The sequence below is a fragment of the Oncorhynchus keta genome, chromosome 36 (genome assembly GCF_023373465.1).
Source record: "Oncorhynchus keta strain PuntledgeMale-10-30-2019 chromosome 36, Oket_V2, whole genome shotgun sequence".
Taxonomy (NCBI): Eukaryota; Metazoa; Chordata; class Actinopteri; order Salmoniformes; family Salmonidae; genus Oncorhynchus; species Oncorhynchus keta.
In genome coordinates, this window is record NC_068456.1 from 28,092,826 (window position 1) to 28,118,193 (window position 25,368).

The 25,368-nt window shown below is 41.9% G+C and overlaps 2 protein-coding genes and 1 long non-coding RNA gene across 13 annotated transcripts in view; 2 read left to right on the forward strand and 1 right to left on the reverse strand.

The window, feature by feature from the left end:
• LOC118369862 (E3 ubiquitin-protein ligase MARCHF8-like) overlaps positions 1 to 10,253 on the forward strand; it is a 196,065-nt gene extending 185,812 nt beyond the window's left edge. For all 10 annotated transcript variants that reach the window (XM_052498749.1, XM_052498748.1, XM_052498750.1 and 7 more), the window contains one exon: positions 840 to 10,253. In XM_052498749.1, coding sequence (XP_052354709.1) covers positions 840 to 1,144 — 305 coding nt within the window. In that variant the 3' untranslated portion in view covers positions 1,145 to 10,253. The remainder of the gene's footprint in view (positions 1 to 839) is intronic.
• Positions 10,254 to 10,349: 96 nt separating this feature from the next.
• LOC118369426 (polyunsaturated fatty acid 5-lipoxygenase-like) overlaps positions 10,350 to 25,368 on the reverse strand; it is a 38,111-nt gene continuing 23,092 nt past the window's right edge. For both annotated transcript variants that reach the window (XM_052498747.1, XM_052498746.1), the window contains exons 5-14: positions 23,917 to 24,023; positions 22,604 to 22,776; positions 22,216 to 22,362; positions 18,718 to 18,921; positions 18,462 to 18,548; positions 17,941 to 18,119; positions 17,440 to 17,561; positions 16,605 to 16,705; positions 10,897 to 11,067; positions 10,350 to 10,765 (exon numbers count right to left, since the gene is read on the reverse strand). In XM_052498747.1, the coding sequence (XP_052354707.1) occupies positions 10,586 to 10,765; positions 10,897 to 11,067; positions 16,605 to 16,705; positions 17,440 to 17,561; positions 17,941 to 18,119; positions 18,462 to 18,548; positions 18,718 to 18,921; positions 22,216 to 22,362; positions 22,604 to 22,776; positions 23,917 to 24,023 (1,471 nt within the window). In that variant the 3' untranslated portion in view covers positions 10,350 to 10,585. The remainder of the gene's footprint in view (positions 10,766 to 10,896; positions 11,068 to 16,604; positions 16,706 to 17,439; positions 17,562 to 17,940; positions 18,120 to 18,461; positions 18,549 to 18,717; positions 18,922 to 22,215; positions 22,363 to 22,603; positions 22,777 to 23,916; positions 24,024 to 25,368) is intronic.
• LOC127916549 (uncharacterized) lies at positions 17,496 to 17,800 on the forward strand. The gene is made up of 2 exons (XR_008095328.1): positions 17,496 to 17,643; positions 17,728 to 17,800. It is a non-coding gene; the product is annotated as an uncharacterized LOC127916549 (long non-coding RNA).

Genomic DNA, 25,368 nt, shown 5'->3' on the forward strand with positions numbered 1-25,368 from the left:
TACTTTTGTACCTGTTTCCTTCAGCATCTTCACAAGGTTCTTTGCTGTTGTTCTGGGATTGATTTGCACTTTTCGCACCAAAGTGCATTAATATCTTGGAGACAGAACGCATCTCCTTCCTGAGCGGTATGACGGCTGTGTGGTCCCGTGGTGTTTATACTTGCGTACTATTGTTTGTACAGATGAACGTGGTACCTTCAGGCATTTAGTAATTGCTCCCAAGGTTGAACCAGACTTGTGGAGGTCTACAATTTGAAAATGTGAAAAAAATCTGAATGATTTTTTGTTGTTGATTTTCCCATGATGTCAAGCAAAGAGGCACTGAGTTTGAAGGTAGGCCTTGAAATACATCCACAGGTTCACCTCCAATTGACTCAAATGATGTCAATTAACCTATCAGAAGCTTCTAAAGCCATGACATATTTCCTGGAATTTTCCAAGCTGTTTAAAGGCACAGTCAATTTAGTGTATGTAAACTTCTGACCCACTGGAATTGTGGTACAGTCAATTATAAGTGAAATAATCTGTCTGTAAACAATTGTTGGAAATATTGCTTGTGTCATGCACAAAGTAGATGTCCTCACCAGCTTGCCAAAACTATAGTTTGTTAACAAGAAATTTGTGGAGTGGTTGAAAAATGGGTTTTAATGACTCCAACCTAAGTGAATGTAAACTTCCGACTTCAACGGTATCTATGGCTGTGACTGTTTGCAATGTATTTTACATTTTACGTTCTCTCTTTCTTTCTTTCTTTCTTTCTTTCTTTCTTTCTTTCTTTCTTTCTTTCTTTCTTTCTTTCTTTCTTTCTTTCTTTCTTTCTTTTCTAACCCTAACACCAGGTATACTGGAGTGGCCATTCTGGACCAAACTGGTGGTGGTAGCCATCGGCTTCACTGGCGGCATGGTCTTCATGTACATCCAGTGTAAAGTCTACATCCAGCTGTGGCGAAGACTCAAGGCCTACAACCGGGTGATCTACGTCCAGAATCGCCCGGAGACGTGTAAAAAGCAGATGTTGGAGAAGCCTCCTCTCATGGAGCCCAATGTGGAGCACAAGGAGGCTCTGGCCCCGACCCAGTCAGACACAAACTCCTCCCAGTACACAGAGACAGAAGACTACAGTATGGAAGTGCTCCATGTCTGACCCACATATACACACATACAGGGACACACCATGTCTGACCCACATATACACACATACAGGGACACACCATGTCTGACCCACATATACACACATACAGGGACACACCATGTCTGACCCACATATACACACATACAGGGACACACCATGTCTGACCCACATATACACACATACAGGGACACACCATGTCTGACCCACATATACACACATACAGGGACACACCATGTCTGACCCACATATACACACATACAGGGACACACCATGTCTGACCCACATATACACACATACAGGGACACACCATGTCTGACCCACATATACACACATACAGGGACACACCATGTCTGACCCACATATACACACATACAGGGACACACCATGTCTGACCCACATATACACACATACAGGGACACACCATGTCTGACCAACATATAAAGCATTCAGAAAGTATTTAGATACCTTGACTTTTTCCACATTTTTTTTACGTGACATCCTTGTTCTAAAATGGATTACATTGATTTCCCCCTCATCAATCTACACACAATACCAGATAATGACAAAGCAAAATCAGGTTTTTAGACATTTTTTCAATTGTATATAAAACCCCCCAGAAATATCACATTTACATCAGTATTCAGACCCTTAACTCAGTACTTTGTTGATGTACCTTTTGCAGCGATTACAGCCTTGAGTCTTGTTGGGTATGATGCTACAAGCTTGACACACCTGTATTTGGGGAGTTTCTACCCTTCCTTTCTGTAGATCCTTCAAGCTCTATCAGGTTGGATGGGATGCGTCGCTGCACAGCTATTTTCAGATCTCCCCAGAGATGTTTGATCGGGTTGAAGTACGGGCTCTTACTGGGCCACTCAATGATATTAAGAGACTTGTCCCGAAGCCACTCCTGCGTTGTCTTGGCTGTGTGCTTAGGGTCGTTGTCCTGTTGGAAGGTGAACCTTCGCCCCAGTCTGAGGTGCTGAGTGCTCTGGAGCAGGTTTTCATCAAGGATATCTCTGTACCGTTCCGTTCATATTTCCCTCATTCCTGACGGGTCTCGTCTGTCCCTGCCGCTGAAAAACATCCCCACAGCATGATGCTGCCATCACCATGCTTCACCATAGGGATGGTGCCAGGTTTCCTCAAGAGTTCAATCTTGGTTTCATCAGACCAGAGAATCTTGTTTCTTTTGGTCTGAGAGTCATTTAGGTACCTTTTGGCAAACTTCAAGTGGGCTGTCATGTGCCTTTTACTGAGGAGTGGCTTCCGTCTGGCCACTCTACCATAAAGGCCTGATTGGTGGAGTGCTGCAGAGATGGTTCGTCCTTCTGGAAGGTTCTCCCATCTACACAGAGGAACTCTGGATCTCTGTCAGTGTGACCATCGGGTTCTTGTTCACCTCCCTGACCAAGGCCCTTCTCCCCCGATGCTTAGTTTGGCTGGGCGGCCAGCTCTAGGAAGAGTCTAGGTGGATCCAAACTTCTTCCATTTAAGAATGATGAAGGCTACTGTGTTCTTGGAGACCTTCAATGCTGCAGACATGTTTTGGTACCCTTCCCCAGATCTGTGCCTCAACACAACCCTGTCTCAGAACTCTACGGACAATTCCTTCGAACTCATGGCTTGGTTTTTGCTATGACATACACTATCAACTCTGTGTCCTTTTATAAACCGGTTATTTGACTTTACAAATCATGTCCAATCAATTGAATTTACCACAAGTGGACTTCATTCAAGTTGTATAGACAGCTCAAGGATGATCAATGGAAACAGGATGCACCTGAGCTCAATTTAGAGTCTCATAGCAAAGGGTCAGAATACTTATGTAAATAAGATTTTTTTAAATGTTTAATACATTTGCTAACATTTCTAAAAACCCGTTTTCACTTTATGGGGTATTGTGTGTAGATGAATAAGAATTAAAATTTGTTTAATTGATTTACTATCTCATCTCTGTACCCAACACATGCAATTATCTGTAAGGTCTCTGTCTAGCATTTCAAACACCGATTCAACCATTTTACCTCATAAAGAAGTTCACCAATTGGCCATTTAAAAAAAATCAAAGCAGACATTGAATATCCCTTTGAGCATGGTGAAGTTATGAATTACACTTTTTATGGTGTATCAATACACCCAGTCACTACAAAGTTAAAGGCGTCCTTTTTAACTCAGTTGCCTGAGAGGAAGGAAACCGCTCAGAGATTTCACCATGAGGCCAATGGTGACTTTAAAAAAGTTACAGAGTTTAATGGCTGTGACAGGAGAAAACATGGATCAACAACATTGTAGTTACTCCACAATACTTACCTGATTGACAGAGCAAAAAGAAAGAAGCCTGTACAGTATAATAAAATATTCCATAACATGCTGTTTGCAACAAGGTACTAACTAAAGTAATATTGCAGAAAATGTGGCAGAGCAATTAACTTTTTGTCCTGAATACAAAATGTTATGTTTGGGGCAAATCCAATACAACACATTACTGAGTACCACTCTTCATATTTTCAAGCATAGTGGTGGCTGCATCATGTTATGGGTATTCTTGTTATCGTTAAGGATGGGGAGTTTTACAGGATAAAAAACAATGGAATGGAGATAAGCACAGGCAAAATCCTAGAGAAAAATCTGGGATGGTCTGCTTTCCACCAGACACTGGGAGATGAATTCACCTTTCAGCAGGACAATAACCTAAAACACAAGGCCAAACCTACACTGGAGTTGCTTACCAAGATGACAGTGAATGTTCCTGAGTGGCTGAGTTACAGTTCTGACTTATATCCACTTTAAAATCTATGGCATGATCTTAAAATGGTTGTCTAGCAATGATCAACAACCAATTTGACAGAGCTTGATACATTTTTAAAAATAGAAATGGGCAAATGTTTCACAATCCAGGTGTGGAAAGCTCTTAGAGACTTACATAGAAGACTCACAGCTGTAATCACTGCCAAAGGTGCTTCTACAAAGTATTGACTCAGGGGTGTGAATAGTTATGTAAATGGAGGATTTCTGTATTTCATGTTTTCGATTTGTCATTATGGGGTATTGTGTGTAGATGGGTGAGAAAAAAAACATATTTAATGCATTATGAATTCAGGCTGTAACAAAATGTGGAATAAGCCAAGAGATATGAATACTGACACACAGGGATACACCATCTCTGACCTACGTATACACATGAAAAGGGACACATCATGTCTGACCAACGTATATAAACATACACATGAACGCCACAGGAGGATGGTGGCACCTTAATTGGGGAGGACAGGCTTGTGTTAATGGCTGGAGTGGAATCATTTGAATGGTATCAAACACATGGTATGTGGTTCTCCTGAGGTGTGACCATCCCACCCTGACCCCACCGTCTCCACACCGTCTAAGACAGGACTACGGACCAACAACCCTCCTTCTTTTTCCCAGGACTTTTTCCACTGGGGCCCGATGAGCCCATAGACACCTCTCTCTCTCTCTCTCTCTCTCTCTCTCTCTGTCTCTCTGTCTCTCTGTCTCTCTCTCTCTCTCTCTCTCTTTCTCTTTCTCTTTCTCTTTCTCTTTCTCTTTCTCTTTCTCTCTCTCTCTCTATATATATATATATATATATACATACATACATACACACACACACACACACACACACACACACACACACACACACACACACACACACACACACACACACACACACAGAGTCAGATGAACTTACTCTGCTTCAGAGGTTTCAGTGTTTCTGTTTCGTTGTTTGTTTGTTAGCTTGTATGTTTGTTTTATTGGTTGTACTTCCTGTGAGTCGTGGGCTAAAGCGCCGCCGGATCTCTGGAACGTTCTAGAACACTTTGGAACATTTTGGAACATTGAACATTCCAACTACTGCCACCATACCGCTGACAGCAGAGAGCCCGCTAAGGTCTACATGCCCGCCCCACTGGGTTTGGGTCTGTACTGGTCTGGACCAGATCAGACCGGATCGTACTGGATTGTATCGGATCTGACCATGCATTGAAGCACTTTTTAGTTCCCACCAACATCCCTCTCAACCCTTTTCTCTTTTAATATGAGTGAAGTTCTTTATAGTATATCCCAGCAAACAGAGGACATCTCTAGGACATTAAGCGATGTTCCCATTAGGTTCTTTTTAGGGTTTCAGCAAGACGTTATCCATAAGGGGACATCAGTGCAGGTCCCGGTTTGGTCGCAGTGTAACGTTATAGTACATTTTTTTATGTCCACTAGGGAACTTTATGAACAGGTTCCTGTTTGGTTCTGGCAACCGGGAACTAAACAAAACCTCCACAGGATCATGACGCTATGTCTTGACGACCATGTCGTGATGTTCCCGGGAAGTCCTAAGGACACATTTTTGTTTGCAGTATAAATGTGGGAAATTATACAGACACAAAAACAGGAAGATTTATGGAAAAATCTTTTGTTTTACATTTGATATTTCTGTCCAACACACAGACACATACACACCTGCCCTCCCTTGGATGACAAAAAAGGAATCGAGAAAAGCAATGAATGATGGGGGGAATGGAATTTTGCCAAAATGATCGTTTCCCTTTTCATCTAGAAAAACAAACACTGAAAGTCATTGCTATATATGGCCTACTGGTTATTCAAGCTCTGGGGTTTTTACATCTTGTTTGGGTTGGGTTGGTACAATATTGATACAGCGTTGATACAACCAAAACACAGCATTGGAATAACATCAGATCCAGCCATCCACCTGACATTACCTCCTTCTACCATTGGAACTCTTTAAAGGCTCTGAGAAGAATGTAACGTTTTTTTAAACCATTTTCTACCAACCATTCAGTCACAGGAAATTGCTAGATAATCTCCCATGTCAGTCATCATCTTAACATGACCTTTGGAAAACCAACCAATCAGTCATGTTTTTTCTATTGTGTGAATTATACAGTACTTCTGGTATTCCATGTGCAGTTTGTAATAATAATCTGTTGTTAATTATGTTGGTGTAATCATGGGTTTTATGATGCCTTGAGGAAGCTACAGCTTGCTATATTTAGACTGTTATCTCATCCTGTCATCCTCCTCTCCTCTCTTCCCAAGGCAGTTTATAGTGGGCCAATTGACTTCTCTGATCACACTGATAATGATAATGTAGATGGATAATGCAGATGGCATTATTAAAATCCTAATTTACACAAGATTATATTAATTTGATCACTGGCTGTTTATTTCCTCCAATGAGAGGTCCAGAGGCAGAAGGCACGGAGTACAGGGCCTATTATTATGAGACAACCAATCACCATCATCTACCATCCCCTGACCAGCTCCCTCACCTCAAGCCATGAACTGACCCTCTCTATCTTCAGAGGATACAGCTTTCAAAAACATTGCCTCTATTGGTTGACATGGCCTCTATTGGTTGACATGGCCTCTACTGGTTGACCTGTTCTCTACTGGTTGACCTGGCCTCTACTGGTTGACCTGGTCTCTACTGGTTGACCTGACCTCTACTGGTTGACCAGGCCTCTATTGGTTGACCTGGCCTCTATTGTTTGACCTGGCCTCTATTGGTTGACCTGCCCTCTATTGTTTGACCTGGTCTCTACTGCTTTACCTGGCCTCTACTGGTTGACCTGGACTCTATTGGTTGACCTGGACTCTACTGGTTGACCTGCCATGGTATATAGGGGTGGCAGGGTAGCCTAGTGGTTAGAGTGTTGGACTATTAACCGAAAGGTTGCAAGTTCGAATCCCGAGCTGACAAGGTACAAATCTGTCGTTCTGCCCCTGAACAGGCAGTTAACCCACTGTTCCTAGGCCGTCATTGAAAATAAGAATTTGTTCTTAACTGACTTGCCTAGTAAAATTAAAAAATAGCTTGTTTGTTTTTCGCTCTATGATTCTATGAAAAGAGCTATAGAAATGTAATAAATTATTATTAATGCTGATCCTATTTTTACTATGGTGATGAGTGTGAGTAGGTTATACTGTAGCCTAGTTGTACACATACAGTGGGGCAAAAAAGTAATTAGTCAGCCACCAATTGTGCAAGTTCTCCCACTTAAAAATATGAGAGAGGCCTGTACTTTTCATCATAGGTACACTTCAACTATGACAGACAAAATTAGATTTTTTTTCTCCAGAAAATCACATTGGAGGATTTTTAATGAATTTATTTGGAAATGATGGTGGAAGCCACTCCTGCTGTACAGTCAGTTATTGAGACTCCGGTGTGAGAGAGAGACAAACACCTGATACAGAGACCTGCAACACAACAGAGTTTTCAGTCGAGCTAAAGTCTCTATTGCACAGTCAGACAACCTTCCCTTTCTAAGTTACAATGATCAGTCCCTAACCCACCTGTTGTTTGACTAATCATTATTCGATTTAACTTGATGTATCGTTCTTTCTCACATCTGGCATAATGAGGCTTTGATTAGACACATTTATACATTTTTCGATTTCATTTTTCCAAAAGTAATGTCTGATGCTTCTCTCCAGTAAAGTTGCCATATGTTGACAACAGAGACACTTGTTTCACGGAGCCAAAACCTTACGTTGTCATCAATGATATCAGGCAAATGTAACTTGGTAAGAGTCTAATATAGTGTCAAATTCAATCTGCGCAGAATTGCAAGAACATGATTTCTTGACATAATTACAATACTAAAATCTAAATGCTGAGCAGTGACAGAACATGAACGTGTACAATTGGAACTGTCAGCAGAGCAGTTTGGCAGTGAGGAGCTGACTAGGTCACCATCTAGTGTTTGGAGTAGGGAAGTGCAGTCTGAACACGGGTGTGGTGGTTTCCTCAAGGCAACACTGTGTTTTGGGCCTACAATCTGTTGTAAGTGCTTTTGTATCTGTGGGAGAACAGCAATGCCAGGGTCTCTGACCTTTTACAACCATTCCAGCAAACACACATTTTTATCAACAGTGTATTTGATACTAGTGTAAACATACACACGACAACAACAGAGGTCCAACCATGACACTTGTACAATGACGACAGACAAAACCAAAATCAGCATTCTTCTTTCAACATCTGATTTCCTGTCATGTAAAGCCCCATTGTATTCTGGGATTTGGTGTCTTAATTTGTATAGAAATTGGGATTAGAGTTGTGGGTGACAGGTAGCATAGCGGCTAGAGCGTTGGGCCAGCAACTGAAAGGTTGCTGGTTAGAATACCTGAACCGACAAGGGGAAAAATCTGTATGTGTCCTTGAGCAAGTCACTTAACCCTAATTAGCTCCAGGGACGCTGTACTACTATGACTGACCCTGTAAAACAACACATTTCACTGCACCTATCTGGTGTATGACAATGAAACATGTTTTTTTGTATTTGAGAATCATGTTTGGTTATAAAGGGCCTCATGCTTTCTCAGAACCACACACAGATATGTACAGTACGGTGTACATTTTAGGACGCCCTCACACAGTCCTCTGTACGGTGTACATTTTAGGACGCCCTCACACAGTCCTCTGTACGGTGTACATTTTAGGACGCCCTCACACAGTCCTCTGTACGGTGTACATTTTAGGACGCCCTCACACAGTCCTCTGTACGGTGTACATTTTAGGACGCCCTCACACAGTCCTCTGTACGGTGTACATTTTAGGACACCCTCACACAGTCCTCTGTACGGTGTACATTTTAGGACACCCTCACACAGTCCCCAAGATGCTCTTTACGATAAGACAGAAAAAGTGCAATTACCTTAGCTGACCTGGTCAATTCTCTAGTACTGTCGCTCTCATCCAGAGGTTGACTCTCTGGAGACATGATGATTATTTCTACATTTTCTGTGTGGTATTTATTTATTTTTAAGAAAAATATTTGTTTGCATCAAAAGAGACCCCTTCAAATTGTGATTTTATTCAGCTAATACTAGCAGTACCCAACTCCAGTTGAGCTTTCCTTCTGGAAACCAATTCCACCTCTGTGTGTTCTCCTGTACATGACTTTTTCACACTGTTTTAGTTATTGAAAATAAGAATTTGTTCTTAACTGACTTGCCTGGTTAAATAAAGGTAAAATAAAATAAAAAATTGTTGGGTTCAAGACTCTTTGAAAGGGAGTGGTAATACACTGATGCCAGGCTTAAAGGGTATTGTTGGGTTCAAGACTCTTTGAAAGGGAGTGGTAATACACTGATGCCAGGCTTAAAGTAAACCACACTGTGCTTGGCGTTTAAAGGACATTTACTCTTAAGTCGACGTCTATAGTTCTACCCTCCATAGGTTATTCAACCTGCATTTACAACCACTGCTTTTACCCGATCAATACAATGGATACAAATGATACAGCCGTTTATTTTAGTCAGAGAATTATTGAGATTTTCAAATATTAACATTTACATGATTGATAAATGAATTGAAATGATAGATTTTATGATGATGTATAGCTGGCTCCTATAATTCTCTCTTTGAGAGAACATACCTGTTGACTTGTTGATGTTGACCTTTCATGTTTCACCTCAGACTTTTATGTACAGGGCTTTGCTTATCTATTTGATGAGAACAGTTTTTACTGCCAAGCTCTATAATAACTTTGTAACGGCGCCCCTCCATTTTCCCCAGCATTTGCACAATTCTGGCAACTTTCCCCAAATTCCACATGTCCCAGTTGCAATATTCACAGATTTCTGGAAAACCTGACCATTTTGGGAAAGTTCCTGGAATACTGAAACCCCTAAACCATACTGTGTAACGTTACTCTGGCAGAGGTCTGACTGTTCATTCAAAGTCATTTAACATGTAAGAGAACACGCATTTCTCCTGCTTAACATATGTAGCTTAAACAGCCATTCATTAAGGAAAGCCGTTCCGTCCCCCATCATCAGAATGGTAACCCTTGTGCTGAGAAAGTGTTACTTGCATAAAACTACAGTGCTTTACTACTGACTGGACTTGAACATAAGACTGTTTCCCTCCTTCATATATCATTCCACATGTTTGTCTGTGAGTTTACCTTTCAATAGTAACTGTATAGAATTTTGGTAAGAAAAAAATGACTTATGTTTTAAAAAAAAATAATAATATTGATGTGTTTTGATTTGTTTCATTTTGAATAAAGTATGTAGATTTAAAAACCAACCAAATAAAAATGAAAACCTTTAAACGGTTTGTTATTATGAATACCGGAATGTCTTTCATTTTAGCTTGTGAATATGCGTCTCATATACTTTCATTGTCACCAACAGTTTTACAATAATATAAGGATAAATACAAAAGCACATTTTGAGAATTTTTATTTGGCATTTGAATTGTACAACAATGATGATTCACTTTCTGTTTCTAAAAATCGCTGGCAAAAAAGATGAATTGCATCAGTGGGTATGTGTTTATCATAGCACAATATACATATAGCACTGTGTAAAAAAACAACACCATAAATCACTGTTCACAATATCTCCCTCCATCGCTCGCTCTTGCTCCTATCCTTCCTCTCACCCTCCTCCATCCCTCTCTCAGACAGCCACACTGTTAGGGATGCGGTCAGGAGAGAAGTAGTAGTAGGGTAGTTTCTTGCCTTCGTTGCGGATCTTGATGGCACTACTGACCTCTGCCAGTCTCTGCCTGAACGATTCCATGGCATCCTTCACAGGCTTCTCTATGAAGTGCTCATCTGGGTACATCCCCAGGAACAGCTGGGGGGGGGGGAGAGAAGTTGGAGGGCATTCTTTAAAATTCAGAATAAAAGCAGACAAACGTGTGTGTGTGTGTGTGCATGTGTGTCTTATGTGTGTGAGTGTGTGTGTGTTGTGTGTGGTGTGTTTACTTCATTCTCCTGGAACTGACTAAGGGCCCAGACAGCCCCTAGGTGCCAGCAGGACCGGCCGCGGTCAGGGAGACTTTCGATGATGAACTTCACATCTACCACCCCCTTCTGTGTGGGAGGGGGCTTCCGCATGGTGGGGGGCGAGTTGGGGATCCACGAGCACCAGTCATACTGAAATACACAGAGTAGGCAGACATTAACATCTAAGGGAAGCTAGGTGGTGCTCTCGTATGATGACACAGTGGATTCAGATGGAACAGAGTAAATAATCGTTTTAATAATCGGTATGAGCTGACATATCGGTGAGCGGCTACTCTTGTGTGTCACGAATCACTTCCTTAACCCGACTCCGTTAGAAGTTACAAACCACTCCCTAAAGATTCCTACTGAGTTAGAAGTTACAAACCACTCCCTAAAGATTCCTACTGAGTTAGAAGTTACAAACCACTCCCTAAAGATTCCTACTGAGTTAGAAGTTACAAACCACTCCCTAAAGATTCCTACTGAGTTAGAAGTTACAAACCACTCCCTAAAGATTCCTACTGAGTTAGAAGTTACAAACCACTCCCTAAAGATTCCTACTGAGTTAGAAGTTACAAACCACTCCCTAAAGATTCCTACTGAGTTAGAAGTTACAAACCACTCCCTAAAGATTCCTACTGAGTTAGAAGTTACAAACCACTCCCTAAAGATTCCTACTATTGAGTTGTTACAAACCACTCCCTAAAGATTCCTTGAGTTAGAAGTTACAAACCACTCCCTAAAGATTCCTACTGAGTTAGAAGTTACAAACCACTCCCTAAAGATTCCTACTGAGTTAGAAGTTACAAACCACTCCTAAAGATTCCTACTGAGTTAGAAGTTACAAACCACTCCCTAAAGATTCCTACTGAGTTAGAAGTTACAAACCACTCCCTAAAGATTCCTACTGAGTTGAGTTAAAGATTCCTATTGAGTTACAAACCACTCCCTAAAGATTCCTACTGAGTTAGAAGTTACAAACCACTCCCTAAAGATTCCTACTGAGTTAGAAGTTACAAACCACTCCCTAAAGATTCCTACTGAGTTAGAAGTTACAAACCACTCCCTAAAGATTCCTACTGAGTTAGAAGTTACAAACCACTCCCTAAAGATTCCTACTGAGTTAGAAGTTACAAACCACTCCCTAAAGATTCCTACTGAGTTAGAAGTTACAAACCACTCCCTAAAGATTCCTACTGAGTTAGAAGTTACAAACCACTCCCTAAAGATTCCTACTGAGTTAGAAGTTACAAACCACTCCCTAAAGATTCCTACTGAGTTAGAAGTTACAAACCACTAAAGATTCCCTGAGTTAAAGATTCCTACTGAGTTAGAAGTTACAAACCACTCCCTAAAGATTCCTACTGAGTTAGAAGTTACAAACCACTCCCTAAAGATTCCTACTGAGTTAGAAGTTACAAACCACTCCCTAAAGATTCCTACTGAGTTAGAAGTTACAAACCACTCCCTAAAGATCCCTACTGAGTTAGAAGTTACAAACCACTCCCTAAAGATTCCTACTGAGTTAGAAGTTACAAACCACTCCCTAAAGATTCCTACTGAGTTAGAAGTTACAAACCACTCCCTAAAGATTCCTACTGAGTTAGAAGTTACAAACCACTCCCTAAAGATTCCTACTGAGTTAGAAGTTACAAACCACTCCCTAAAGATTCCTACTGAGTTAGAAGTTACAAACCACTCCCTAAAGATTCCTACTGAGTTAGAAGTTACAAACCACTCCCTAAAGATTCCTAAAGATTCCTAAAGATTCCTGAGTTAGAAGTTACAAACCACTCCCTAAAAAGAGTTAGAAGTTACAAACCACTCCTAAAGATTCCTACTGAGTTAGAAGTTACAAACCACTCCCTAAAGATTCCTACTGAGTTAGAAGTTACAAACCACTACAAACCCTAAAGATTCCTACTGAGTTAGAAGTTACAAACCACTCCCTAAAGATTCCTACTGAGTTAGAAGTTACAAACCACTCCCTAAAGATTCCTACTGAGTTAGAAGTTACAAACCACTCCCTAAAGATTCCTACTGAGTTAGAAGTTACAAACCACTCCCTAAAGACCTAAAGATTCCTGAGTTAGAAGTTACAAACCACTCCCTAAAGATTCCTATTGAGTTAGAAGTTACAAACCACTCCCTAAAGATTCCTACTGAGTTAGAAGTTACAAACCACTCCCTAAAGATTCCTATTGAGTTAGAAGTTACAAACCACTCCCTAAAGATTCCTACTGAGTTAGAAGTTACAAACCACTCCCTAAAGATTCCTACTGAGTTAGAAGTTACAAACCACTCCCTAAAGATTCCTACTGAGTTGTTACAAACCACTCCCTAAAGTTAGAAGTTACAAAACCTAAAGATTCCTACTGAGTTAGAAGTTACAAACCACTCCCTAAAGATTCCTACTGAGTTAGAAGTTACAAACCACTCCCTAAAGATTCCTACTGAGTTAGAAGTTACAAACCACTCCCTAAAGATTCCTACTGAGTTAGAAGTTACAAACCACTCCCTAAAGATTCCTACTGAGTTAGAAGTTACAAACCACTCCCTAAAGTGAGTTAGAAGTTACAAACCACTCCCTAAAGATTCCTACTGAGTTAGAAGTTACAAACCACTCCCTAAAGATTCCTACTGAGTTAGAAGTTACAAACCACTCCCTAAAGATCCCTACTGAGTTAGAAGTTACAAACCACTCCCTAAAGATTCCTACTGAGTTAGAAGTTACAAACCACTCCCTGAGTTAAAGATTCCTACTGAGTTAGAAGTTACAAACCACTCCCTAAAGATTCCTACTGAGTTAGAAGTTACAAACCACTCCCTAAAGATTCCTACTGAGTTAGAAGTTACAAACCACTCCCTAAAGATTCCTACTGAGTTAGAAGTTACAAACCACTCCCTAAAGATTCCTACTGAGTTAGAAGTTACAAACCACTCCCTAAGAAGTTACAAACCAGAGATTCCTACTGAGTTAGAAGTTACAAACCACTCCCTAAAGATTCCTACTGAGTTAGTTACAAACCACTCCCTAAAGATTCCTACAAGTTACAAACCACTCCCTAAAGATTCCTACTGAGTTAGAAGTTACAAACCACTCCCTAAAGATTCCTACTGAGTTAGAAGTTACAAACCACTCCCTAAAGATTCCTACTGAGTTAGAAGTTACAAACCACTCCCTAAAGATTCCTACTGAGTTAGAAGTTACAAACCACTCCCTAAAGATTCCTACTGAGTTAGAAGTTACAAACCACTCCCCCTAAAGATTCCTACTAAAGATTCCTAGTTAGAAGTTACAAACCACTCCCTAAAGATTCCTAAAGATTCCTACTGAGTTAGAAGTTACAAAACCTACTGAGTTAGAAGTTACAAACCACTCCCTAAAGATTCCTACTGAGTTAGAAGTTACAAACCCTCCCTAAAGATTCCTACTGAGTTAGAAGTTACAAACCACTCCCTAAAGATTCCTACTGAGTTAGAAGTTACAAACCACTCCCTAAAGAGTTCCTACTAAAGAGTTAGAAGTTACAAACCACTCCCTAAAGATTCCTACTGAGTTAGAAGTTACAAACCACTCCCTAAAGATTCCTACTGAGTTAGAAGTTACAAACCACTAAAGATTCCTACTGAAAGATTCCTACTGAGTTAGAAGTTACAAACCACTCCCTAAAGATTCCTACTGAGTTAGAAGTTACAAACCACTCCCTAAAGATTCCTACTGAGTTAGAAGTTACAAACCACTCCCTAAAGATTCCTACTGAGTTAGAAGTTACAAACCACTCCCTAAAGATTCCTACTGAGTTAGAAGTTACAAACCACTCCCTAAAGATTCCTACTGAGTTAGAAGTTACAAACCACTCCCTAAAGATTCCTACTGAGTTGAGTTAAAGATTCCTACTGAGTTACAAACCACTCCCTAAAGATTCCTACTGAGTTAGAAGTTACAAACCACTCCCTAAAGATTCCTACTGAGTTAGAAGTTACAAACCACTCCCTAAAGATTCCTACTGAGTTAGAAGTTACAAACCACTCCCTAAAGATTCCTACTGAGTTAGAAGTTACAAACCACTCCCTAAAGATTCCTACTGAGTTAGAAGTTACAAACCACTCCCTAAAGATCCCTACAAAGTTACAAACCACTCCCTAAAGATTCCTACTGAGTTGTTACAAACCACTCCCTAAAGTCCTACTGAAGTTACAAACCACTCCCTAAAGATTCCTACTGAGTTAGAAGTTACAAACCACTCCCTAAAGATTCCTACTGAGTTAGAAGTTACAAACCACTCCCTAAAGATTCCTACTGAGTTAGAAGTTACAAACCACTCCCTAAAGATTCCTACTGAGTTAGAAGTTACAAACCACTCCCTAAAGATTCCTACTGAGTTAGAAGTTACAAACCACTCCCTAAAGATTCCTACTGAGTTAGAAGTTACAAACCACTCCCTAAAGATTCCTACTGAGTTAGAAGTTACAAACCACTCCCTAAAGATTCCTACTGAGTTAGAAGTTACAAACCACTCCCTAAAGATTCCTACTGAGTTAGTTACAAACCACTCCCTAAAGATTCCTACAAACAAACCACTCCCTAAAGATTCCTACTGAGTTAGAAGTTACAAACCACTCCCTAAAGATTCCTACTGAGTTAGAAGTTACAAACCACTCCCTAAAGATTCCTACTGAGTTAGAAGTTACAAACCACTCCCTAAAGATTCCTACTGAGTTAGAAGTTACAAACCACTAAAGATTCCTACTGAGTTAAAGATTCCTACTGAGTTAGAAGTTACAAACCACTCCCTAAAGATTCCTACTGAGTTAGAAGTTACAAACCACTCCCTAAAGATTCCTACTGAGTTAGAAGTTACAAACCACTCCCTAAAGATTCCTACTGAGTTAGAAGTTACAAACCACTTAAAGATTCCTACTGAGTTAGAAGTTACAAACCACTCCCTAAAGATTCCCTACTCCCTAAAGAGTTAGAAGTTACAAACCACTCCCTAAAGATTCCTACTGAGTTAGAAGTTACAAACCACTCCCTAAAGATTCCTACTGAGTTAGAAGTTACAAACCACTCCCTAAAGATTCCTACTGAGTTAGAAGTTACAAACCACTCCCTAAAGATTCCTACTGAGTTAGAAGTTACAAACCACTCTAAAGATTCCTAAAGATTCCTACTGAGTTAGAAGTTACAAACCACTCCCTAAAGATTCCTACTGTTAGAAGTTACAAACCACTCCCTAAAGATCCCTACTGAGTTAGAAGTTACAAACCACTCCCTAAAGATTCCTATTGAGTTAAAGATTCCTACTGAGTTAGAAGTTACAAACCACTCCCTAAAGATTCCTACTGAGTTAGTTACAAACCACTCCCTAAAGATTTACAAACCACTCCCTAAAGATTCCTACTGAGTTAGAAGTTACAAACCACTCCCTAAAGATTCCTACTGAGTTAGAAGTTACAAACCACTCCCTAAAGATTCCTACTGAGTTAGAAGTTACAAACCACTCCCTAAAGATCCCTACTGAGTTAGAAGTGACAAACCACTCCCTAAAGATCCCTAATGCGTTAGGAGTTACAAACCACTCCTGTATGATCCCTACTGCGTTATAAGTTACAAACCTACAGTTACACCGCCAAAACAACGCTATGCAGATGTCAATCTGATTGAATCTAGCCCTAAATGTTACCTGTCCGAAGTTGACAGCAGCATGGTGAGCAGAGGCAGTGAAGATGATGACAGTCAGGTACTCCGTGAGATCCTCACGTGTCTTCAGGGATTTGGGAAACTCTGCAGAAAAGGTTTCCATATAATCCAATCTAATGTTATTTGTCACATGCTTCATTAACAACAGGTGAATACCAACAGTGAAATGCTTCCATACGGGTCTTTTTCCAACAATGCAGTGTTAAATATAACAATTAAAAATAAATAGTGACATTAAATGACTCCTTGTCATTTTATTTATTTATTTTTAATTTAAACTTAATTTAACTAGGCAAGTCAGTTAAGAACTAATTCTTATTTACAATGACAGTACAGTTAATGTGTCAAACCCAGACGACGCTGGGCCAATTGTGCGCCGCCCTATGGGACTCCCAATCACAGCCGGTTGTGATACAGCCTGGATTCGAACCAGGGTCTGTAGTGATGCCTCAAGCACTGAGATGCAGTGCAGTGGTCAGCCCTTGCTTAACGCCAAGTTAAGTAAAAGGCCCAACACAGGATGTAAAAACAAGTTTTTGGGCGCAACACAGGATGTTTATTTTGACACTTGTTCCATCAGTGAGCCACTAACCAGTCCCTGACAGAGAGGCTATTGGCCAACTCAAAAGTTAAGTACATGTCTGTATACAAGGGTGTCTGCATAGCTAAATGTCGATAATGTCACTGCGTGGTCAGCTACGTCTTTCAACACAACCCAGAGAAATAATAAGTCTGTATTTGTATTGCAGATAACTCAAATATTTGAAAGTGGGCTATGCCATTGTAGTGTTTGGTGGTTATTATGTGTTTGTACCCACCACAGCAATCAAGGTCCTGCATCCCAAAGCTGCACACATCTTTAACGAATGCCTGGATCTCCTCATCCTTCTGTACTGTGTTGTCACTGTCATAGTAGATACACACCACGTCCCACACAAAACTAGGGTCAAAAGAAAATGTAGGCTTAGGGTTAGAATAACAGCTAGGGTTAGGGCTGATCAATGATGTGGACATGAAGCTAGGTTTAGGGTTAGGGCTGATCAATGATGTGGACATGAAGCTAGGTTTAGGGTTAGGGCTGATCAATGATGTGGACATGAAGCTAGGTTTAGGGTTAGGGCTGATCAATGATGTGGACATGAAGCTAGGTTTAGGGTTAGGGCTGATCAATGATGTGGACATGAAGATAGGTTTAGGTGTGAGGGTTGAGCCAGTGTGTGGACATGAAGCTAGGGTGACTGTTAGCCACCGCCTGGCATCTCTTCCTGGTGATTGGTCTGGTCCCCCCCCACACACACATCACCCCTATGATCTCTGACCTCTTGGTGGCATCCCACACCCTGTTCCCGTCATCTCTGTAGTAGTAGTAGGGAAGGTCCTCAGGGCTGTCCACCCCGCGCGCCTTAATGGCATCAGGGAAACACAAAGATCTGAAGGTCAGTGACCTCATGGCCTTCTGGATCATCTCAACATGACCTCCACCTCCTGTACCATTGGCCTGGGGAGAGACAGACACATTAACTGTACTGTTGATCTGGGGAGAGACAGACACATTAACTGTACTGTTGATCTGGGGAGAGACAGACACATTAACTGTACTGTTGATCTGGGGAGAGACAGACACATTAACTGTACTGTTGATCTGGGGAGAGACAGACACATTAACTGTACTGTTGATCTGGGGAGAGACAGACACATTAACTGTACCGTTGATCTGGGGAGAGACAGACACATTAACTGTACTGTTGATCTGGGGAGAGACAGACACATTAATTGAATCTGTCTATGTCTCTGTCTCTCTCGCTCTCGCTCTCACTCTCAAACACACACACGTTCTCACCTTATCGAAGATGCCAAACTCACAGATGAGTTGCTCTCTGGCCTTGGTGTTGATGGCGATGGTGAAACGAATGTGAGGAAGGAGCAACTAGAGTAGGACAGACCATCAGTCAGTCAACCAATCAATCAATCAGTAAATATATAACTAACCAATCCATGAATCAATGAGTTAAAGAATCAACCTATCAATGAATCAACTATTCAGTCAAATTAGCAGAAACAAAACTCAAGCACAGACCGACGTGTAGTTGGTGTACCTTATATGCAGGGTGTACAGCAGGCAGCTGTCTGTACATGGCCACTCCAAACACCTCTGAGACCAGGTGAGTCCTCAGCAGGTGTGTGACTGTCTGGTGGATGTGGAAGTCAGAGGAGCGGACCCAGATCTTAGCTAGCATCCAGTCATACTGACCATCACTGGGCAGAAAGATAGGGTTGTCTTTCCCTGGAGTCTGACCCAGCTAGGAGACAGTGAGGAGGAGGAGGAAGAGAGGGAGAATGAGGAGGAAGAGAGAGAGGAAGAACATGTTTTACTAGATGTTGAAGAAACGTGATGTAAGCTTACGGGTCGTTCCATCAATTCGGTTCCTTTTGAGAAGTTTAACGAATTCTGACTTATTTTAACATTCTGTCATAAAGAGCACATGTTCAACTTGATAAAAAACACGTTTTCCCATCTTAAGAGGTAAAAACAAAAAGTATCAGCATGTTAAATGTGCAACCAGAGGGAAAGAAAACTCTAGACCACCTTTACTCCACACACAGAGACACGTACAAAGCTCTCCCACCATTTGACAAATCTGACCATAATTCTATCCTCCTGATTCCTGCTTAGCAAGCATAAATTAAAGCAGGAATCACCAGTGGCTCGGTCAATAAAAAGTGGTCAGCTGCGACCTGGCCAAGATAAAGCAAAGCAGTGCGACACAAACAACAACAGAACACATGGAATAATCAAACGTACAGTCACTAACACAATAGGAAAAGTCTATATACAGTGTGTGCAAATGGCGTGAGGAGGAAAGGCAATAAATAGGCCATAGTAGATGCTAAGCTACAGGACTGTTTTGCTAGAATATGTTCCAGGATTCTTCCTATGGCATTGAGGAGTACACCACATCAGTCATTGACTTCATCAATAAGTGCATCGATGACGTTGTCCCCACAGTGACCATATGTACATACCACCACCAGAAGCCAGGGATTACAGGCAACATCCGCACTAAGCTAAAGGCTAGAGCTGCTGCTTTCAAGGAGCAAGACTCTAACCCTGAAGCTTATAAGAAATCCCGCTATGCCCTCCGACGATCCATCAAATAGGCAAAGCGTCAATAAAGGACTAAGATTGAATCGTACTATACCGGTTCTGAAGCTCGTCGGATGTGGCAGGGCTTGCAAACCATTACAGACTACAAGCCAACAGCATACCACCCTGAATACCACGGCTGGCTTGCTTCTGAAGCTAAACAGGGTTGGTCCTGGTCAGTCCCTGGATGGGAGACCAGATGCTGCTGGAAGTGGTGTTGGAGGGGCAGTAGGAGGCACTCTTTCCTCTGGTCTAAAAAATATACCAATGCCCCAGGGCAGTTATTGAGGACACTGCCCTGTGTAGGGTGCCGTCTTTCGGATGGGACGTTAATAAATGGGTGTCCTGACTCATTAAAGATCCCATGGCACTTATCGTAAGAGTAGGGGTGTTAACCCCGGTGTCTTGGCTAAATTCCCAATCTGGCCATCAAACCATCACGGTCACATAATAATCCCCAGTTTACAACTGGCTCATTCCTCCTCTCCCCTGCAACTATTCCCCAGGTCGTTGCTGCAAATGAGAATGTGTTCTCAGTTAACTTACATGGTAAAATAACGGATAATAAAAATAAACAAAGGGAAGCACAGCCGAGAGCTGCCCAGTGATACAAGCGTACCAGATGAGCTAAACTACTTCTATGCTCGCTTCGAAACAAATAACACTGAAACATGCATGAGAGCACCAGCTGTTCCGGACGGCTGTGTGATCACACTGTCCACAGCCAATGTGGGTAAGAACTTTAAACAGGTCAACATTCACAAGGTCGCAGGGACAGACGGATTACCAGGACGTGTACTGTGAGCATGCGCTGACCAACTGGCAAGTGTCTTCACTGACATTTTCAACCTCTCCCTGTCCAAGTCTGTAATACCAACATGTTTTAAGCAGACCACCATAGTCCCTGTGCCCAAGAACACAACACTAAGGTAACCTGCCTAAATGACTACCGACCCGTAGCCATTAAGTGCTTTGAAAGGCTGGTCATGGCTCACATCAACAACATTATCCCAGAAATCCTATCCCAGAAACCCTAGACCCAATCCAATTTGCATACCGCCCTAACAGATCCACAGATGATGAAATCTCTATTGCACTCCACACTGCCCTTTCCCACCTGGACAAAAGGAACACCTATGTGAGAATGCTATTCATTGACTACAGCTCAACATTCAATATCATAGTACACTCAAAGATCATCAACAAGCTAAGGACACTGGGACTAAACACCTCCCTCTGCAACTGGATCCTGGACTTCTTATCGGGCCGCCCCCAGTTGGTAAGGGTAGATAACAACACATCCGCCACGCTGATCCTCAACACAGGGGCCCCTCAGGGGTGCGTGCTCAGTCACCCCCATGTACTCCATGTTCACTCGTGACTACACGTCCAGACTCCAATACCATCATTAAGTTTCCAGATGACACAACAGTGGTAGTCCTGATCACGGACAACGATGAGACCTGACCATGTGGTGCAAGGACAACAACCTATCCCTCAACCTGGTTACGACAAAGGAGATGATTGTGGACTACAGGAAAAGGAGGACCGAGCACGCCCCCATTCTCATCGACGAGGCTGTAGTGGAGCAGGTTGAAAGCGTCAAGTTCCTTGGCGTCCACATCACCAACAAACTAACATGGTCCAAGCACACCAAGAGAGTCGTGAAGAGGGCACGACAAAACCTATTACCCCACAAGGAGACTGAAAAGATTTGGCATGGGTCCTCAGATCCTCAAAAGGTTTTACAGCTGCACCATCGAGAGCATCCTAACAGGTTACATCACTGCCTGGTATGGCAACTGTTCGGCCTCTGACCGCAAGGCACTACAGAGGGTAGTGCGTACGGCCCAGTACCTCACCGGGGCCAAGCTTCCTGTCATCCAGGACCTCTATACCATGCGGTGTCAAGAGTGAGGCCCTAAAAATGGTCAAAGACTCCAGCCACCCTAGTCATAGACTGTTTTCTCTGCTACCACACGGCAAGAGGTACCTGAGCGCCAAGTCTAGGTCCAAGATGCTTCTAAACAGCTTGAACCCCCAAGCCAATCACTATTCACATTAAATAACTAATAATCTTCAGAAATGACTATCAAAGCAACAAAATAACTAGGGCTTTACAATGATGGTGAAACTTGGATAACTTTTGGGATGAAGTTGGTTAAAATCTTCCTAGAAGTGACAAAGGGTTGACAGAGGGACACTTTTTGCCTTCATTCACTTTTTTATTTATTATTTTTATGCAATATTTGTGCACAGTTTCTACTTAAGATATCAAAGGAATGCAAAAGCCACTAATTTTGTGGAACAACCCTTATAACAATTGACAAAAGGACTTCAACTTTACACTATTATGACACAAACAGTTGTTCAGCTGAGCTATTTGGCTAATGGCTAGGGTTAACACAAGCCAGCTGCTCCCTCGTGTTTTTCTAAGCACACAGCCTACCTGTATGGCCAGAGGCAGGATCTTGCTCTGGCTGTTATTGTACAGCAGACAGATAGGAGCAGCCAGGTACTGTAGAGTACAGGGGTCTGTACTGTTGGGACTGATGTCTTCCATCAACTCATAGTCTGCTAGGTAGATGTTACCAGCCTGCAAACAACATGTAATACAAGGGGTGAATGTCTTAGAATGAACCTCCGAGTCTGTCTTTCTGAATGGCTTGTCTTTTTGTGTGTACAATCTGTCACAGGTACAGTGAGTGGATGTGATGTGTGCATGCATGTGTATATGCTTGCACAACTGCGTGCAGGTGACATGTGACGTGTGTGTATCAGTCATAGAATTAGGAATTAGAATAATTGAATAGGATCTCTATGGGTTCAGTCTCTACCTTGATCTCCTCCTCCAGAGTCATCTCTCTCTCCAGACAGTCTGCCACCATGTTGTGTGTAACGGGGAACTTATCTGGCAGCTTGGTGCACTTCTGAATCATCACTGGGTTACAGCCGTTCAGGTACTGGTATCCAAACATAAAGTCCTCTTTCCAGTGCTGCATCACATACTCTAGGATAGGAATAGGGTGAGGAGAGGAGAGGAGAGGAGAGGGGACGGGATGGGAGAGGATGGGAGAGGAGGGGAGGGGAGGGGAGGGGAGAGGAGGGGGAGAAAAGGAGGAGAGAAGAGGAAGAGGGGAGAAGAGGAGAAGAGAGAAGGAGGAGAGGAGAAGAGAATAATTGCAGAAACAGCTAGTATAGTGCCGGTCTTACATAAGGGGACCCTATGGAGAAAACAGTGACCACATTCTATGGAGAAAACAGTGACCACATTCTATGGAGAAAACAGTGACCACATTCTATGGAGAAAACAGCGACCACATTCTATGGAGAAAACAGTCACCACATTCTATGGAGAAAACAGTGACCACATTCTATGGAGAAAACAGTGACCACATTCTATGGAGAAAACAGTGACCACATTCTATGGAGAAAACAGTGACCACATTATATGGAGAAAACAGTGACCACATTCTATGGAGAAAACAGTGACCACATTCTATGGAGAAAACAGTGACCACATTCTATGGAGAAAACAGTGACCACATTCTATGGAGAAAACAGTGACCACATTATATGGAGAAAACAGTGACCACATTCTATGGAGAAAACAGTGACCACATTCTATGGAGAAAACAGTGACCACATTCTATGGAGAAAACAGTGACCACATTCTATGGAGAAAACAGTGACCACATTCTATGGAGAAAACAGTGACCACATTCTATGGAGAAAACAGTGACCACATTCTATGGAGAAAACAGGGACCACATTCTATGGAGAAAACAGGGACCACATTCTATGGAGAAAACAGGGACCACATTCTATGGAGAAAACAGGGACCACATTCTATGGAGAAAACAGTGACCACATTCTATGGAGAAAACAGGGACCACATTCTATGGAGAAAACAGTGACCACATTCTATGGAGAAAACAGGGACCACATTCTATGGAGAAAACAGTCACCACATTCTATGGAGAAAACAGGGACCACATTCTATGGAGAAAACAGTGACCACATTCTATGGAGAAAACAGTGACCACATTCTATGGAGAAAACAGGGACCACATTCTATGGAGAAAACAGGGACCACATTCTATGGAGAAAACAGGGACCACATTCTATGGAGAAAACAGGGACCACACACCTGAGATGGTGTTTTTGATCCTGACGAAGATCCGCTCAAAGTCAGCAAAGTCATTCCAGGAGGACTGGAACATGTGCATGAACTGGTTCACACACAGGTTCTCTATCCTGGGGAGGAAAGGACAACATCATCTAGCTGCAGGAGATTTATGATTCCTGATCCACCCTCCTGACTGACCTCTGCAATACCATGTAGAGAAACAAAATGTATTCTCGGGAGATCAGGATGGTCAAGCGAAGCTAAGATTTATGTTGAGTTATTTTCTTCTCATTTCAATGTGATCAACAAACAAGACAATTCAGGAGTTGCTGATGTATGTACACATTCTTTACACACTTATCCACCTGATATTAGACCGTTAGCAGCGTTGGTTGTTAGGGGTTAATTTATGGAGTTACCGCTTCCCTTCCTTCTTATGATACGCGCACATATGTTTGCAGTACTTTGGCAACAACATTTGGGATACTGAGAATGCTGCTACTCACCTCGTGGTGAGTAATGTTTACTAGTCATTGGTACATTGGTACTATCAATGGAGGTCAGTCATCATGCTTTGAATGTAATCCTACCCATCACCAGTCTGGTAAATCTACATCAAGCATTGTGCAATGTCTTAATAGCACAACGTACTGCATGTAGTCCTTTGTACTCTGTGCTCTCTGCAGATAAGGTGGTATCAATGCAAATTCAGCTGCACAAATAATTCAGCTGCACAAATAAATCATCTGCACAAATAATTCAGCTGCACAAAAAATTCCGTTATTCAAACAAGCCATAGCAACACAGTTAGTCATGATGACACCAACACTTCTCAGGACTATAAATACATGGCATGCTAACACCAGCCACTTCCTCTAGTTCCTCATCACGCCTTTGAGTAGACCAAACATTAAGAACACCTTCCTAATATTGAGTTGCACCCCCCCCAATTCGTTGGAGCATGGACTATAAGGCGTAAAAAGTGTTCCACAGGGATGCTGGCCCATGTTGACTCCAATGGGTGCTGGACCATTCTTGATACACACAGGAAACTTTGAGCGTGAAAAACCCAGCAGTGTTGCAGTTTCTGACACAAACCAGTGTGCCTGGCACCTACTACCATACCCCGTTCAAAGGCACTTAAATTATTTGTCTTGGCTATTCACCCTCTGAATGGAATGCATACATAATCCATGTCTCAAGGCTTGAAAATCATTATTTACATGTAACCTGTCTCCTCCCCATTATCTACACTGATTGAAGTGACATGAACAAGGGATCATCAACTGACCAGGCTATGTAATGAGCAGCTGTCATTAACGTTTTGTACACTGAGTGTATAAGTCATTTAGCAAACGCTTTTATCCAAAGCGACTTACAATCATGTGTGTCATGTGTGTTTACATATGGGTGATCCCGGGAATCGAACCCACTATCCTGGCATTATAAGCGTCATGCTCTACCAACTGAACT